The 19,101-nt window shown below is 40.8% G+C and overlaps 1 protein-coding gene and 1 long non-coding RNA gene across 9 annotated transcripts in view; both read right to left on the bottom strand.

Moving 5' to 3' along the window:
- Positions 1–1,556: 1,556 nt before the first annotated feature.
- On the bottom strand, positions 1,557–7,050 carry LOC309884589. Its single transcript, XR_014318645.1, has 6 exons — positions 6,927–7,050; positions 6,349–6,476; positions 5,183–5,318; positions 4,229–4,356; positions 3,593–3,716; positions 1,557–2,120 (listed from the first exon to the last, which is right to left on the bottom strand). It is a non-coding gene; the product is annotated as an uncharacterized lncRNA (long non-coding RNA).
- A 3,845-nt stretch (positions 7,051–10,895) lies between these two features.
- The window catches only part of STAU1 (staufen double-stranded RNA binding protein 1), a 36,205-nt gene continuing 27,999 nt past the window's right edge, over positions 10,896–19,101 (bottom strand). For 4 of the 8 annotated variants that reach the window (XM_082773495.1, XM_082773497.1, XM_082773500.1 and 1 more), the window contains 3 exons: positions 17,845–17,930; positions 17,698–17,745; positions 10,896–17,205 (listed from right to left, as the gene is read on the bottom strand). In XM_082773495.1, the coding sequence (XP_082629621.1) occupies positions 17,118–17,205; positions 17,698–17,745; positions 17,845–17,930 (222 nt within the window). In that variant the 3' untranslated portion in view covers positions 10,896–17,117. The remainder of the gene's footprint in view (positions 17,206–17,697; positions 17,746–17,844; positions 17,931–19,101) is intronic. The other 4 variants (XM_082773498.1, XM_082773499.1, XM_082773502.1 and 1 more) reach the window with 2 other exon arrangements.

The following is a 19,101-nucleotide window of genomic DNA, read 5'->3' as shown; positions in this document are numbered from 1 at the left end:
TGAACATACATGCCAAAGCCCACTTATCTCAGGTACTGAGTCCCCTCCCATAACCACTGAAACTTATTTATGGTTTTTGGCAGCAGAAATGCCCTCCAGAAGTCATAGGTGCTGTAAATAACTACCAAGCCATTACAGTATCAATTAAGCTGTTTCTAACAGGTAGTAAAAAACACACTGCAATACTTTAAATGCTGCAGGAAATCTTTCCTTAAAGCCTTCCTTAGCCTGTTATCTACTCCTTACTTCTGCCCTTCATCTACTTCAAGCAGAGTTGTGGCCGCTAGCTCACTGCAGCCCTGCACATAAGTACCCAGCTGCTTTTATCACTTGTCATTTAGCATATGTGACCCATCAAGATCAGGCCAGGACTAGCAACACATGCTGCCAGGTGGCCCTGCTCCTCAGGAATCTAATGAGGCAGTAGGATTGGTTTTAAACCCCATTCCTAATGCACATACTGGCTGTGCTCATGGGGAACAGCTACTTCCATCATGAGACGTGAGGTCTGAATCTGAACCTGCTGTTTGAGATGCTGCAAGGTAATATAGATCCCAGGTCTTCATGTCAGCTTGAATTGAAGAGACCATTTACCTCATTTGCATTGCCAGCGGGGTGTACAAATGCTACCAGACCAGGACCTGCATGAGACATCTGCCAAAGCCTGTTTGAATGTGCACCATGCAGATACCACTTGATTGCCAGGCTAATAAGCACAACAGATGGAGAATGCCTTCTCCTTCCATTCAGAAGACTCACCAGTAATTCAACCCCTCTATGAGAGCACACTGCACAGTACAGGTGCATTTATACTACACAAGTTTTAGCTCCTGCTGAGCCCAATGGTATATATTCTGCAAAGCTGTAACATGGAAGTCTGGAGGTGCAGGAAGCAGTACATCCTAGCACTCCTCAACTACTTTTCTCTGGTATTGGGGAAGCCTTTAGCTTCAACTTATGTAGTGTCTCCCTACTTCAGCACATATGTAGATGCAGATTTCATATTTAATTCTCTTGCTCTACAGACTGGGAAGATTGCCAAACAGCTTCCAGGGGAAGGCTACAGGATCTGAACCAACATCTGCCACTAGTATCTCTATCCAGAAGCAGTCCATTCCTGCTAGCTGAACACATTGCATGAGGGAAACATCCAAATCCTTCCAGAAGCTGACATCAGCTATCTTCCGTCCTGGACTGCTGTCACTTCTCTAAAGGACTCATGTAGGAAAGAATTTGCAAAGCCACTGCAACTTACCTGGAACATGATTGCCTGCATCTTTCACCAGGCCAGCTAAACCCCCCAGTGTCCTTCTGTTGTTTCTGGGGAATATCAGTAGGTACAAGTCCCAGCTAAATACCTTTTGCTTGAGGATATGTGAAGAGTAGCTAGACTGCCATGAGATTGAGACCCTTTCTCCTCACTTGAAGCAGCAGGCAGCTCCACACAGTGACCACACAGAAGCACTGTTGCAATCCAGCTCCAAACCCAACAATTAGGAGATCCAGGAATTGGGTGTTAAAAGGTATGGAAGACAACTCACTCAGCTGAGTTCAGAGTACTCAGGTTTTATTAAAAATAGGCCCTAAAGAGTACAGAAAAAGGCCACACTGCAGCATCCAAATGTACCTTCCTTGCTTCACATGCAGATGATACTTTACTAAAGCTTTCAGAGTGACAGGGGAGAACCAAAACTTGAATCCCCTCTCCTTACACACAAGGCCATCATCCCATACATGAGAATAGCTCTTTAAGGCTTCTATACTTTGCACAATACTGACAAGGTAACATTAGTTGCCAGGTGAACACAGACAGCCCTCGCAGACAAAAGCACCAAATTATGTTAAACATACAAGTTCCAGAATCCATTCCGATTAAATGTCTCATACAAAGGAAAAAAACATAACACCCTCCATCTGTGAGTTGGCAAGACACCAATTTATCATTCTCTGCTAGCTCTGAGAAAAGACCAAAGAGCTGTTGCAGGATGATGTGGATGCTGTAGCTTGAACAAGGGATCACAGGCAGCAGCATGGAGAGTAACATCATTAGCAGAAGACAGCTTTCACCTAGAACACTGAAATCACAGCAGGTCCTGGGACAACTTCTGACAGATCTCAACCTGCCAAGAAAACACCCAACATTTTGTCAGTTGACTCTACATCAAGCAGCAAAAACACAGCTTTTAAATTCCAACCCCACCTCTGCCCCCCCAAAAAAAAATTAGACAAAGGCTATTCTGCGAGCAACCATAAGAACCCCTGCACTGTAAGACACTCCAAATAGAATGCACTTGTAGAACTGCATTTTGGGGGCTTTCAGACTTGTTCTTGAACAAAGTCTGGGGGAACTCACTGAGAAGTGTGTGCCAGAGTAACAGATTTGGTCAGCTCTACCAGCTTCACCACCTGACACAGGCCAATCATACTGCTGTTCAATTTGAGTGTGCCATGTAGAATGGTCACATCTGTGCTCTCCACAGACTGAGGAGACTTCAGCCTCATTAAAACTAAGAACAGCTGAACACCAAGTACCTAAAGAGCAAGACCAAGCTGTAACTGAATGAAGCCAGTAACAATAGCTGCTTATTCAATGAAGCAAGATTGTTAAGCACATTTTATAGATCATTAGTGAAATCCTAACCAAATAGCCAAGTTTTCAGTAGACAGTTGATCCTTTGTAGAAAGTGAAGAAAAAATACCAAAAGGAATCCCCCTCCCCCAGCCACATTTGCTGAAAACTGACTTATCAAGACTTCCAAAGCATGGAGAACTTCTCACTGACAGAGAAAAATCTAGGAGAACAAAGATTCCCTGACTTTATATGAAGCACTTAATCACTGCTAAAGTAGGGCAAAACAACAAAAAAAAAAACCATGTTTATGTCATTTATGTTAAACTGAAACCTGCCAGAGATCTCAGCCATTTTTGTTACTGAAGATCTAAGAGGAAGAATTCTTTCACTTTTGATCTTAAAGTCTTTTATGCATGTCAGATAGTGTTACACAATCAGTGTTACTAAAGTATGTGCAGACAGCACCCTCCAGTGCTGCCTGCCCTAAAAGCATGCAGCATGCACAAGGATTCCCTGCCCACAGGGGTGCAAGGACAGGTAGCCTCAATACAGAGCCAGGTGACAAACTGAATTTCGTATCTGTGGCATCAGATAAACTGGCTAAAACAGAAGTTCGAATCAGCACTGCTGATCTGATGGGGAAAAAAGTTTGAAGTCATCATATACCACAGATTGAGAGAGAGATACTCTTCAGTTTATTATCAAGGCACTCCATTACATGCCCATAAAAAATGACAAGGCATATTACTCTCTGCAGGCAAGATGATAAAAGAAACAGTATTTTAACAGGTGTAATTCTCAGGTCAATAACTAAGAAGTGTTTTCTATTCTCCTGAGCAACTGTCTTTAAGAGATCACATCACCACAGCTTCTAGGCTGCTGCTGACTCACAGCTTGATGCTGCTCATTACCCTCACTTGCCACCTCAAACATGCTGTAAGAAGGCAAACATGAGGCAAAGGGCTCCTGCTACAACACTCAGATCTACGTATCAGTCCAAATTTCAGGGCAACAACTTACCATTCTCTTCTGCCAAAGGAAAAAGTAAACAGCAGAGCAAACCAGGCCAACTCGCCGCACTGCTGGCTCCAGCCATCACTTCAGCTCTGCAGCAGGCCCAGCAGCCCCCTGCTCTTGCACAGGCCTAGGAGTGAAACCAAAGGAGCAGTCAGCACCCAGCCCCACGAGGCCAGCATACACAACAGCTCTGCCCTTGCTGGTGCATCAGACAAGGCCTGGCTAGAGCAGTGACAACTCAACACTGTCGCTCTGATGGGGAAAAAAGTTCAGTCATCACCGACACCAGCAAGTCCCTGGGGTGTGATACGGCCGCGCTCCCACCCCCCACCATGCACAGACATAAGGAATAGTAAGCTAACTGCAACGGAAGTTGCAAAGCCATGCACACACACAGCCTCCAATGAACACTTCATCAGTGACACAGTGCACAAAGGGCCTTGGTACAATGCTTCTGCAGGAGGAAACCCTCTGTGCTCTCAGCTCTGCAATGCATAGGCTAACACTTGGATTATATGCAGCAGTCTCCAAAGACACAAACTTGCCAAAGCACTTCTGAAGCAGCTCCCTGGCAGGAAGGAGTATGTTTTTTTCTAAATTTAAATTAGTGATCAACAAGAAGGACTTAAAGACTCTCACCTGCTCAAGGTTCAGGCACTGTGAAGCAAGCCAGGCAACTGCCCTCATCACACATCTGATCCACAGCTGGTTCCAGCCATCACTTCAGCTCTGCAGCAGGCCCAGCAGCCCCCTGCTATCACACAGGCCTAGGAGTGAAACCAAAGGAGCAGTCAGCACCCAGCCCCACGAGGCCAGCATACACAACAGCTCTGCCCTTGCTGGTGCATCAGACAAGGCCTGGCTAGAGCAGTGACAACTCAACACTGTCGCTCTGATGGGGAAAAAAGTTCAGTCATCACCGACACCAGCGAGTCCCTGCTCCCACCTCCCCACACAAACCTGTGGGAGAATTCATGCCAATCCTTCCCCACAAAGAACTGCCTGGCTGGCCTGCTCAACAGGCACAGGTGCTAACACTGTGAGAGCCAAGAGGAAAACACAGATGAACAGGGTTTCTGCAGCACAGCAAGAGACTGCTAAATGCAGACTCAACAGAAAAGGGAGGCAGGGATAACAGCTCATAAGCTTTTTCAGGTCCAACCTTCATGGCCACACAAAGTTTCCTGCCTTCACACTGCAGAGACAGCAGATTGTGCATGCTGCACAAAGTGCTGTACAGTCGCCAAACCCCAGGCAGAGGAACTAGCCCAGGCAGGACCACAGCGTGCCTCATCCTGTGACCACTGCTGCATACCTACCAGCAAGGGGCAGAGCAGAAGAGCAGCACCAGCCTGTTCCTCTCAGCAGGCAACATTTGCTACTAAGTCATACATAGTCCTATCATTTTCCACAAAGCTCATCTCCTTTCCCTGAAAGCACTAATATATCCATGAGCACACCAAACATTTGCAGAACATTTGAGTAATCCAGAAACTCCCTTTTATATATATATATATATATATACACACACACACACATATACACACACTTTTTTTTAATCCAGTAACAGATACAGTCAACTTAAGGACTTACCATTCACACCCATCAGGGGTTCAGGCACAGCAGAGCAAACCAGGCAACTTCCCTCAGTGTAAGGCTGATCCCAGCCACCTACCACCATCGCTTCAGCTCTGTGGCAGGCCCAGCAGCCCCCTGCTATCACACAGGCCTAGGAGTGAAACCAAAGGAGCAGTCAGCACCCAGCCCCACGAGGCCAGCATACACAACAGCTCTGCCCTTGCTGGTGCATCAGACAAGGCCTGGCTAGAGCAGTGACAACTCAACACTGTCGCTCTGATGGGGAAAAAAGTTCAGTCATCACCGACACCAGCAAGTCCCTGGGGCGTGATACAGCCGCGTTTCTGCCCCCCCACGTACAGACATAGGGAATAGTAAGCTAACTGCAGCAGAGGTGGCAAAGCCACATACATGCAGCAGCCCCCTGTGAATGGTCCAGCAATGATGCAGGTACAATGCTTCTGGAGGAGGAAACCCTCTGTGTGCTCAGCTGTGCAATGCCTACCTAATGATTAGATTATACATAGTGACATGGTGAAAACTCAATAACCAAAGTTATTAAGCAGGTATTCTTTATTACTGTGCAGAGCATGTGGGGGATCACTCTGCCTAACATACACACCAAGGGTTATAAGCAGTGTGCTTGTATTCATGGAATATATACATATTCACTTAATTTCTCTGAGTCTCTTGCACATTCATTAGGTTTCTAAAGAACCAGTAACAGGTTCCTGCCCCTATTCACACGTGTACTAGGGTCCTTGGGTGGTCACCCAGAGTATGCTACTCTGGATGGCTTTTGATGAAGACCAGTAGTCTTCCTCACTGCTAAACTTCTGACCCTTCCTTTCTTTGGCAGACCTCAGCAGTCCAAGCCAGTTCTTGCTGGTTCTATCATCTACGTGCAGTCTTTTCATTCCTTATCTTTAGGATTGTCCTGTCCTTCTAGTGGATATACAATATACAGCTGTGTTAGCTAAAATTTGCAAAATAACATCCTTTATCTTGTTCTCTGTCTTACTCTCAGCTCTGCAAAGCCTAGGCTAACACTTAGATTATATGCAAAGTCTCTAAAGACACAAACTTGCCAAAGCACTTCTGAAGCTGCTCCTTGGCAGGAAGGAGTTTGGTTTTTCTAAATTTAAATTAGTGATCAACAAGAAGGACTTAAAGACTCTCACCTGCTCAAGGTTCAGGCACTGTGAAGCAAGCCAGGCAACTGCCCTCATCACACATCTGATCCACAGCTGGTTCCAGCCATCACTTCAGCTCTGCAGCAGGCCCAGCAGCCCCCTGCTATCACACAGGCCTAGGAGTGAAACCAAAGGAGCAGTCAGCACCCAGCCCCACGAGGCCAGCATACACAACAGCTCTGCCCTTGCTGGTGCATCAGACAAGGCCTGGCTAGAGCAGTGACAACTCAACACTGTCGCTCTGATGGGGAAAAAAGTTCAGTCATCACCGACACCAGCAAGTCCCTGGGGTGTGATACGGCCGCGCTCCCACCTCCCCAGGGAGCTCCACGGGGACCAGAGGAGCCCAGGCCGGGACCCCCAGCACGGAGACGGGGACACCAGACGGGGAAGCGGTCCGAGAGAAAACCCCCCAGGGACGGGGTCGGGAAGGGGCGGCCATGCCGCCACCTCAGCGGGGGGCAGCGAGGCGGCACGAGCAGGAGCCCGGCCGAGCAGGGGGCATACGGCTGAGCGAGAAATCCCCCCTCACCGCTCACCCCTCAGGATCCAAGAACCCACCTTACCTCAGCCACGCGGGAGCAAGAGGGCGCCCAGCCCCGCGCACTCGGCTTTATGGGGCCGCCGGGGCCCGCCCCGGGCCCGCCCGCACGGAGGCGGGAAGGCGGGAAGGGGGAGCCGCCGCCATGTCGGGAGGTGTTGCCCGCGCCTGTCGCTCTCCGGGCCGTGCCTCTGCTTCCACAAGTCGGCTCGGATTGGCCGTGGGTCCTGCTTGCGGCCTGGCGAGGCGCAGGGGAAGCGATCGCTTGTTCCCCGCTCCGGGGTGCTAAGAGGCCGAGGATGGAGGTGGCGTGAGGTGTGAAGGGGCCTGGCCGCCATTTCGCGCTGCAGCCAGCGCCGGGTGTGCAGTGACTTGCCCGTAGGTACGTGCAAGCGGAGAGGCAACATCAAACCTGCCGGCAAGTCTGAATTCGGAACAGGAGCTCCCAAACTGTATTGTACTTGTGTTAAATCCAAGTACTGTGCTTACACCACCTCAGGTCCCTTGACTGCTCTGCCAGGTTCCTGGTCAGCAGTGGCACTGAGAGGACTTGTACCACAGCTTGGGGAATGCGTGGCGTAGCAGTTAGTTTGCCTTTAGGTGGCTGTAGATAGACAAGATAGTTTCCATTAAATATTTTGCTACTGAGTAATGTATTGAAAGGAGAGAAAAAAATAATAATAATAAAAAAAAAAAGGATGTGTGTTGAATGAAAGCAGCCTGGCTTTGTAACCCAGGCACTGCTGTGTACATTGATCTTAAAGCTCTAACTTTACTTTGGTAATGAGCTGTGAATCCAGTTATCCATATCTAGTGGGTATGTGCCACATGGCATCCCTGCTTATACATTAAAGGTATTTTTTAGCAACCTACACTCTTGCAGAGTGTATGCATCTATTTGTGGTCAGAAGGTTCACCCAAGCAGTGTTTTGTCCCCCACCAATGGTCACTGTAGAGCAGGGGGTGCCACCAGGTCACTTCAAAATGTTCCACAGCTTCCACCCGCCTTACAGCACCTCCTCGGGAAGATGGGAATTTGTTGCTAAAATGAGAGCAACTAAGGAGAGGAGATTGAAATGAAGTCAAAAGTTTGAGGCAGAGGGGACAGGCAGGGGGAGGCATAAATCCATATGCTTCTTACATCTGCAGGGTAGTCTTTTGAGCTAAATATAAGAGCTGAACAATCAATTCTGCAATACTGAGCTCTTGGCAAGACTAGCTCTAAATCGTGTTCGGTGACTAATTTTTTTTTTTCTGTTTGTAAAATACACATTGGTTACAACAAGATACCAGGCAGAGCTGTTCAGTCACATACTCTAAATTGTATTTAGTGTTAATCCTGTGTGACTTTTAATATCCTTGCTTAAGCAAACTGTTAATTTGATATCAAACTTCTGCTAACTGAAAAGGGATTCTGTGGCAAGGGAACCAGATCAAACTTACTGCATGATAAATATGTCTTCTGGGATCAGTGGAAGGGGTAGTTTAAGGATGGTGCTTGAAATGTGATGAAAACAATAAAAGATATGTAGTAAATTGGTCAGCTAATTTGCAAGCATGTCCAAAGCTCTGCAATTCTGCTTCAAAAAGCCATATGAGATACTTTAAACATTCTGAAACAAGTAAACCTGTATTGTTTTATTAATCTTGTCTAGTAGTATCTACAGGCATCCATACTGTGCATACATTTGTAGGTATTGTATAGCACATTTGGCATAACAATGTGTAATTCAGCTGCCACAAAAATGCTCTTTCCAAATGAAATGTGTTCATAGACAACTAATTGTAGAAAACAGCTTATCAAACAAGACTTGTGGAATAAATTTAAATCCCATTAATCCAAGTTCCAGAACACCAGGAAATGAAAAGACAATCATGGGATGGATATTTTAAGAAGATTACCAGGAAAACTAATCTTGTTACAGTATAGTGCAAGCCCACATCACATGTACGATTCAAAAGGAACTGTAAATGTGATTTGTGTTCCCTAGCTTGGCAGGGAAGGAAAAATGGGAAGGTCTGGGCTGTTAAGCAGCTGAAATCAAGCTTAGTGTCAAATTTATTTGATGTCAGTTTTTTATTCCCTTTGGCAGAAAAATGTCAAAAAAACTCATTAGCTAGATGAATTCTTTAACTCAGGGCTCTTTGTATCCAAGACTCATGAAAGTTCCTCAACTGGTGGCAAAAAAAAAAAAAAAAAAGAAGTCATAATATAAATCACAATTCTCCTTGTGTTTTACCTGCACAGGAATCACTTCCATAGCCCACTGTTGGCCAGAGCAGCCAGCCTGTGGAAGCTTTGCTTCACAGACTTTGGCTAACGAGACGCATCTCCCAAAGGACAGCACACACTGCTCTCACGCAGGGTGCTTGCTCATTGCATCCAAAGGCAACAGTTGTGCCTCCGTAGTCTTGTGTCCTGTTTGCCTTTCAATTATTTCAGCGCCACCAGTAAGACTCATGCAGGAGCAATTGCATTGTCAAACCTTACTAGGAGTGGCCAAAACTAAAGTGATGGCTAAAAGGCAGCTAGTCACATGTTTTTTTTTTCCTTTTATTTATTTTTAAACAGCACTTGACTTCTGAAGAACGCTTTTATATCATATGGCAGCCTTCACAGGCATGTCTTTGACTTCTACACGGAAACACTGAGTAATGGCATGCACACAGTCATTGTTTTCTTTAGTGTCCAGAGGAGGGAAAACTTGATGAATAAAAAAATACTTCTGAATTGCTAAAAAAACCCAAACTTTATTAAATTAATGGAATTATCTAAATATTTCATATGCCAATATCTGCTACATTGTTTTGTTCTGCTTTTTAAATCTGAACTGGATATGAAAAAAATACAAATTTTAATTGGGATGCAACCTCTGACTTCCCAACCTAATAACCTACACTAAAATGCTAGCACCAGATGCCTTTGATATTCACAAATTTTCTGATAAATTATGATTTTCCAGCATGAAATTTTGTGGTAGAAAAAAAAAAGAAAAACTGCATCAAGAATTTCATGAAAACTCCATTGGGTCAGCAACTTCCCTGTTCAGCACTATGAAAATCAAAATATAACAGTCAGCACACTGACAGGGTATTGAAAAAATCTGAGCATCTGCCAAATCATACACACTGGCCTTTTGGAAGTATGAAAAAATCCAAACACACAAAATTCATAGAACGTATAAAGGGTCAGTATGAAAGAAACCACCATAGTTTTGATTGTGGAGCCAGACAATTTCTAGCCTGTAGCTAAAACTAGAAATAAATGAAGACCATGAGTAGCCCAACTGAATTTCAGCAAGAGACCCAAAAACGAGACACACTGAAATTTGCCAGTTTAATAGAAATCTTTTGCACATAAATGAAGTTTATTTTTTTTTTCTTCCTATAGATTGTCAACAGTTTCCTTCCCAAAATGATAGAAATGGATCACAACCCCATTGTGACTGTAGTAGGAACCTCAGACCTGTTTGTGGTAGCAGATTAAAAGGTCAGCAGCTATTGATCACCAGGGACACAAAACACTTACATGGAGAAATGCAAACCTTGATTTTCTGATGACCACAAATCTTCCCAAAGACGCTGTGGTATTTTAGGGTATAACTGTTACAGCAAGTCTTAGAGTAAGCCTGAGCACTCCGCCTTGCAAGACTGGGTTTAACGCTGATCTAATTCATTTATGATCTTTAAGGATGATCCTTATGGGTCCCTTCCAACTTCGGATATTCTATTATTTGTTCAGGTTCAGCCTTAAAATTGATCAAAACATTTTAATTTTTCCAAGCTCAGAGAAACCATTTAAAGAGTGGAAACAGTAAATGCCTGTTAGATGAGCAGCTGCCTTGTTAACAGCTTTGCACTGAGGACACAGCAATTTCTAATGATACTAGTAATATTTTTGGCTAAAGGAATAATTTTTTGAGAAAAATGTAGCTTTGATGGCTCTTTTATTATTAGCAAATGAATTTTACATAGGCATTGATGAAAGAGACTGCTCTGTCAAAGATATGGAGCAAAAAAAAAAAAAGGAAATTATGGAGCAATATGGTGTTAACTTGAAAGTGACTTTAGAGAAGAGTGTGAACACTTTCATCTTGCAAAAATTGAACTGAGTGTTGCTGGTCCATTTACATGGGACAGGTTTTTCAACTGCAATGTTGAAAGAGTGTACAAGAACACATTACAAGACTATTCAACTTACACAGTACAAGAGAAAGCACAACACAGTTATTGCTAATAATGCTTAGAAGAGGCAATTATTTAAATGTATTTAGCCTTTGTGAATTTGTAGTAGCACATTTTCAAATTTTTGTCCACTTTCATAATTAAAATAACTTTGTGACTTAACATTTTAATACATAAGCTCTTCAGTATCTACTTAGCTTTAAAAGGACTAGACAAACATTTTATGCAAACACAGCGTGTAGGACTGTTTCACTGAATCCCCCTTACCAAAAACTACTGATTTATTTATTTATTTTTGCAATGATACCTTTGTTTCCCAATTGTTTTTTCTTGGCAAGAGCTAAATAGTCTTCTCTCCATTAAAACCAAGCTGCTGTGTGAAAGCAACAATGAGCGCTAATTAGCAGTATATCCTTACTGTGATGTACTTTGTTGCAATTTTAAGTACAGCAACTTGGGAAATTGCACCCATGATAAAATATGGAGTAGGAGCTGGTGTCTGTTGTGATGCCCAGTCATACCCAAATGGCTTTTGCATTTGGACTTGGACATGAAAAATACCAGAGGTTTTGTCCCTTTAACATGTGGCTAGGATTGCCTCTTTAAGGAGCATTTGATCTGCCTTCTCTTAAAAAAAATAAAAGAGAAGGAGGGGAAAAAAGGCATTTAAACATTGAAACGTATTTTCTGGTTAGAAATAGTGAAGAATGAAAGAATGGTAGCTTAGAATGGTACTACTGAAACATACTCTGTCGAGAATATTTTTTGGTGTCGTTAACATTGTATATTCAAAAATTTAAACACCTTACAGCAGGTTGCTAAAACATTGAAATTCAAAATGGGAGAAGGAATACAGTTTAAAAACACTATTTTTTTCATTTCTAGTTGAATACAATTTATTACATTAGAATACTGCTAGTGGTACACAAAATCATTTGTCTGAGAATAAAATAAACTCTTGGATAAGTATTCACCATCTGTATGATTTTATTCAGTTCTAATCCAGAGATTAAATTAATATCCTAGAGAGTTTAATTTGCTTTAACAACTTAATTTTCCCCAGCCTCCTTCCATGGGATGTTCAGGTTCTTGCTCAGAAGTTCCTGGGTATTAAAAAAGTATATGAATCCGATCAGCAGATAAAGGGTAGCAATACAGCATGTCACAACCACAAAGATGAAGTTGAGTATTTCCAGATTGGTAACTACCTCTGGAGCAGTATTTCTTCATCTGAACTTAAACAGAGGAATCGTCTATATAAAACTACTTAAATATAGAAGCCCTTAAGGAAGCTATTACATTGATTTATGCTTGTTCTGTTGGTTTCTATCTGCAGACAAACCAAACAATTATGTGGTCACTTCACAAAACAAGAAGATTATGTGAAGTGATACATACGCATCGTATCCCTTTCCTGCAGTTAGGCACTTCTGGAACCTCGACCATTTGTCTTTATACATTGAATCAGAATAAAAATCCTATTTTAAACTTTGGCCAGTAAGTTAAAACACTATTTTGATTTGATCCTCAGGTAAGAGAATAATTGCAGTAGATTTCTACATACGGCTACATTTAACCCTGATGTATGTTACTAAAATTAATGTTCTCAATTCTCCAGCCAAACAGCTACCTTGCTAACTGCAGATTCCCCAGCTGAGTCAGACAGGATTTATCTCAAGGAAATACCAGCTGTCTAATCAAAAACAAAAAAAAAGTCTATTTGACACAAGGTGAGCCAGTATAAGAGCTTCAGCAACAGCATTGTCATTACAGTTAGAACTGACTGCAAAACAAAATTCCATTTTAAATGCAATTCAAGGTATGGGAATGTATTTTAGTATCATGGAACAAACATGTATCACAGTGAATCTGGGCTGCTGCTCATTCTGTAGGCACATTCTAGGTATCCTACAGGTCAGCATTCCCAAAACTAAATTTTGCACAGATACTTCTTTTCTTTAAGATCCATCGTTCTTAGTTTCAGGATGGAGATCATGAAAAATCATGTTTCTTCCATTGGGAAGTCAGGATTTCCTACTAACAAATATTTTGCTTAAAATATTCCCTGACCAATTTTTATTATTCACCTTTAAGTGTTGCAGTTTTTCATCTCAAGCATAACAAACTGACCCATTCAAGAAAGCACATAAAAGTCCAAAATCCTTGAATAAACATGGACTACCCAACTACCCTTCTTATACATCATCTTTAGCATGCAACCTGTTACTTAAAATAGAAAACTTATGCAGCAGTTGTTAAGCTTGATAACACAGCGCTGGAAAAGGTTTCATTTGTTAAAGTTTTATATGCAGCACATCTACAAAGCCACTTCTTGGGATCTTATACACGGCATTGAAATGGGACATTTGACTGCATCCTTTCAAAAAAAATTGTGGCATGGTATCGCTCTTTTGACAAGAGCCATTAATAAGTGCAGCTGTATGTATACTAGTAATAATAAGAAAAGGCTTTAAGAAAAGCAATGCAAAAGCTGCTAGAATTTAGACATTAGAATTTAGACACAAAGGCTTAAGGCTTTAAAATTGTAGAAAGCAGTAATGAATGCTTTCCTTCCTATACCAGAGAATACCGGAGAATAAGAACCTAATGACCAGAGTCCATCAAAGTGAGGGAGTACACGCAGATAGGACATTTTCTTTGGTGAAGGAAAATATACTGCCTACACTCTCTTTGCTGATTTTATTTACAAGCTGAACTACTGGAAATTTAACAAAAATATTTCCAGGATCTGTTTTCCAGAGTTCTGAGCTGCTACTTTAGAGCTTGGTATGCTCTGCATGTTTTTGAAGTAGGATGGATAGGCATTAAAAAAGGTCCAAATGAACTAGACTGAAATGGACTGAAATTCAGTGGCTTATTCTGCCACGTGACCTCTCCTATCATCCAGTAGTCTCTCTCCTCAGGAATCACCCTCAATTATAGAAGTTACTGGAAACCCCTCAGAATTAAACCTCCTTCCTCTGCACTTGGAGACAGTGGCTTAGGGGCAGCTCTCTATTTGCAAAACGCTGGCTATATGATTTAAGAGGCTGAAATGACATGGTAAATTCTGAGAAGAAACAAGGTCACTATCTCAATAATTAGCAAAACAGTTACAAATCTGATGTATCCTACTAACTACTTGGTCATCCTTATTCCCATTTAAACGTAATTTTAAAGGGATGTTCTCTGTAGCTGAACTGGAACAGTATTATGAGTGCAAAATTTCACAACTCATTAAATATACAGTAGATTCTGGAACACTCAGATTAGTAGTGTCATGTTGCCAAATGTTTTCAGAGAAACATAGGGGGAAATGCATTCATTTACTAAAGTTTGTGGCAACTTAAGCAGAATCAAATAAGGTAACAGGAAGTACACTGAAGGGACCAAGGGAAAACAACCCTAACCAATGAAAATCTGATTACAAAGTCATTTTAGAATAAACCTTACATTTTTTGTTTTTATAATGGGATCATTTCTGAACAGTAAGACTGCAAGCGTGTACATAGAAGCCAAGCTAATGTACACATTCAGAAGCTCCAGCAAATTCTGTTGCAGTCAAAAGGTTTCTTAAAGATCCCAAACTGAAAGTAAAAAGTTCAAAGAAATAATCTAAAAAGGTGAGGTGTCTTGCAGACAGCACTTTGCTAGTACTCAGAAATGTAATCTTTATACCAGTACTAGCCTGCTAGATTACTGCAGTCAGGGTTTTTCACATTTGCCTCAGAATAATTGCAGTATAATACATTATACTTCACATTATACTCCTTTGTGGAACACTCTAGTATCAGTTGAACTAAAGCATAATACAAAACCTTTGGGTGATTACATATAGTATGTAATCATTCTTCCTAGTCTTTGCTGCACAAAGCACAGAGGAGCCAATAGAAACAAAACAAAACGAAACAATAATAAAAATGATTGTAGTGCTCTAGAGAAAACACACTTATCTAGAACTCACTTTGGGTTACCTAGAATCCACAGAGACCTGAAGTCTTCCATCATGTGGCTCTTATTTCAAGGTCTTTGACAAAAGAACCTTCTCTTACATAGCACCTCGAAGATGAAGAATGCATTTAAGAGCATAGAAACAGAAGCATCTATTGCAAAGTACCTTAATGTTCACATGAAACATAGCATTATCAGCAAATTAATGCTGCAAAAAAGCTAGAAGTTCCATTCAAAGAGAAAACTCTAAGTTGCAGCAGCTAAACATAGGCAGACCGTTTACACTACTACCAATGTGATAGCTGTTTTCCAATGTTAATTGGTAAGTAGTTTCTAAGTTGTAAGAATTTGCAATACAAAGCCTCAGCCTAGCAAGTTTGTTTTAATTTTTAAATGTACAGCATTTTAGTTCTACAAATGTAAAAAAAACAAACAAACAAACAAACACAACTTTACAATGTTTTTTGCACTTAAAATGAGCAAACCCAACTTGATTCAATAAAATTTGGTATGCAGTTAGTGTGGCCCAATTGCTTTCGATAATGCAAATAAAATGGCCAAGACATTTAGCTTTAAGACATAGCATGTGCAGTAACAGCTTTTTATGACAAGAGTTACTACACGCACTGCAAATAAGTGTTTAGGAAGTGTTGCTACAGATTACCAGTTAAGTACACACTGAATGTAGTTCACATCCAAATGACACACTGCCATGGGTCAGTCTACGGTGCCAGTTTTTGTTGCTAGAAGGAAAGTTTTGTTTCACTTTTAAAGTACTACCTCCCAAAAATTACTAGGTGCAAGGCAAGGTTATGACTCAAGTTACAAGCAAACAAGGAAACTTAAAAGTAGAGACTTAAACTTTGAAATCATTCCAACCTGTTGTGCCAGGTTTCTTTTCATGATCATAACATTAGTTTAAGCTCCCATTAATACAGCTGCACTAACACACTGTGGCACAAATAACAAAATGTACCCACGTTACTTTTGAATTTCCTTGACCTTGCCAATTTTTCACATTCTCCACATTACTAAATAGTAATTATTTATATGTAGTTGATAACCATTGTACAGTTACTCCATAGCTTTACAATACCGCCCGTACTATATCACAAGCATTACAAATCCTATAAAAAAGCAGCCCCTGTAGTGGCATACAAGAATAAATTAACCAAAAAATTTAGTATTACCATTTATTGGTGACAAACACTACGTTTTACTTACATTCCATGGGGAGAAAAAATTCCAGCGTAAACAATGAACTGAAGCAGTACTTAACTTGCAAGGCTATCGTGCTTTACCTGGACCATATGCAAAAACTTTATTGCGCACAGTTCAGTGCGCAATAACACAACATCAAAAGCAACACAGTTTATATATAAACATAGGTAATTTTTTTCAGCCCTACATGGAGATGTAATTAAACAGTATAAAGCACTCAAGGAAAATCAATCTGCGGTTTTATATGCACTACATTGAGATCATATCCTGTAATGTAGTGAGCTGTGTGCCATCTATACACATAATCTTTAAAACATAGATCAGAGATCATTTAAAGTCATGTTGCATTCAAGTTCCCATACCCCCACTCAAGAAAACTAGAAATTAACCAAAAATGATCAAAGTTTAAAATTCCTAAAGTGTTTTAATTCACTCAACCGTTGGATAATTAAGCTAGGTTTGCGAAAACATTGGACTTTTAAAAAATGGTGGGCACACAATTTGTTTCCAGTGAAACTTGCTATTTCAATAAAAACAAAATAACCACATACATGGATATGATCTTCCCAAGTTAGTTCACAGATAACATGTCAGTCTCAGAAGACAAAGTTTCTAAACTGTGCTATTGTTCTAGATACAATTAAGAAACTTTTAAATGAAAAATTTATAGTGTCATTTCAATCAAAACAACATAATGAAACTAAAAATTTATCACTGTTTGAAGAAAAAGCAACGGTTATGATTTAGACACTACAGTAGGTTGTAAAGACTGTAGCACTCTAAAACAGTTAGGTTACATTAATAGGAAGCATTTGATTTTCTCTGGTGCTTTCAGGTTTGGGTCCAGTCAAAAGCCTTTTTAGGCAGTGCTGTCCAGTGTTTGTCCCAAAGTGTTTGAGTTAGCCGGTTTGAGAAGAGGGTCACTTTCCATTTCTTGTTTCACACATCTACAAATGAGGAAACACCTGTTACATGTGGGGATAAAACACCACTTCCACAAACAAGACACTTCTAAAATCTATTGCAAAGGATTTGCTGTTCAGATGTCAGTCTGCTTACATGTAACTGACCTCTATTTTTAATCAGTTAGCACTTTGCTAATCCCACCATTTTGGTTATCTAAATGACGGAACAATTTATTTATTTTTCTAGTCAAAAATAATAATTTGCAACCCCCCACATTTCCTCTGAGAGCAAGCTGTGAAACCTATACATTGTTTACAGTTTACATGCAGGAGATTTCTAGAGGCTACTGTAACACTCAAACACACTGAAAAAAGTCATGTTATTTATAAATATATGTAACTAGTTTAAGCAGAGGAATCAAAGTCAGAATTCCTCTGTGTCACAGCCATTACATTTTAACCACTTGCTCTCGCATTAAGTTTAGTAACTTGCATATGACACACGAAAATTATAAACTTGATCATAAAACCTACCCTCTCATCCTTCTGAGGAAGGTAACAGCCCTTGGCATTTTAACTTCTCTGGCAAAGAAAAAAACCCTCATATTTTATTTGTTTATAATACATCTTAGGGTTACAGGTTTCCATTAATGCAAGGGTAAGTCAATGGGTCACACTCACACAGACATTGGTCCATTTCCTGTTCTTGGCATCTCTGTGGTTTGTTGGTCCAACTCAGACAGCAACTTCAAAATGTTCAATGCAGCCTAAACGAAAGAAACAGCATTCAACCATTCAACTTGAGTCCATTTCATTTATTGAGTGAAACCAAGAGTGGGACCCACTTGAATCAAAATAAGTATTCTAATTTTGGTAATATATGTATTTTAAGATGCATAATTATGGTGGAAAAAATTCAGTGGTGATCTTGCCAACAAACAGCAAAATGGTACTGTGACTAGGGGATTCCCATAGCATTTATTCTAGCAATGGGGAAAAACTAATTAAGTGATACTACTGCTATAATGGAGAAAGAAAATAAATTAATAATGGCTCCAACTGTACAGAGCTTAGGTAAAGGACATTAAAATACACAGAACCAAGAAGTCCTTTGCAGAAAAAGACAGAAAGAAAAAAAAAAAAAAAAAAAACAAAAATGCAGTACAGATAGGGCACATGTAAATCCTTAAAGAAAATATATTTTGTCAATGTGGCATTGCTAATGTGAAAGTCACCTCCTTTGAGAACCGAAGAGACCTTTCAGTTTTATTCAGATCAATTTCATGTGTACGTCTTCAAAATATCCCTGATTAGGTATTCATCTTTCAGTAATGCATGCGCCATATCTGAACACAGGAAGGTTTCTCACATCAGCTGAATAACAATGTTTAAATTCCTCAGAGGCTGTCCTTTTCCTTTCCTCTACCACACTGACTTGTGTGTGTATTCTTCCAGGAGCTCTTTACAGCAGGGTGTAGAGATAGGTATGCAAATGTCAAAATTAAGTGATGAAGATCAAAGAAATCTCAGTTGCAATAATTTTATAATGGCTGTGTTTCAAAATTTGTAAAAAACAGTAAAAAACAGTTTTTAAGTGTACGTATTACGAACTCTTTAGTGTGTGGTCCGTACACTGGTCACCAGTGTTATAACTCTTTCCAAGTTATAGTAGTCTGTGTACTAGGAATGTGCTACGAATATCTAATGCCTTTTATAGAGAGAGCAGAAGACAAGGTCCCTTACAGTTTACAGACTAGAAGACTCACTCTTTCACAAAGAAATATTTCAGCTACTGTGAATAAAAAGATTTTATTTATAAGGGAGCTTAACAGATTTAGACATCTCCTATTTAACAATTCATTGCATTTCTTCCCTTTTGGATTCCACTTCAGCAGAAAATCTGGTAACGTGAACCCAAGTATTGCAGTTCCTGATGAG

Source organism: Aythya marila (genome assembly GCF_965140915.1).
Source record: "Aythya marila genome assembly, chromosome: 16".
NCBI lineage: Eukaryota > Metazoa > Chordata > Aves > Anseriformes > Anatidae > Aythya > Aythya marila.
Note: the sequence above shows the minus strand (reverse complement) of the source record. Positions and strands in the feature narration are given on the sequence as shown.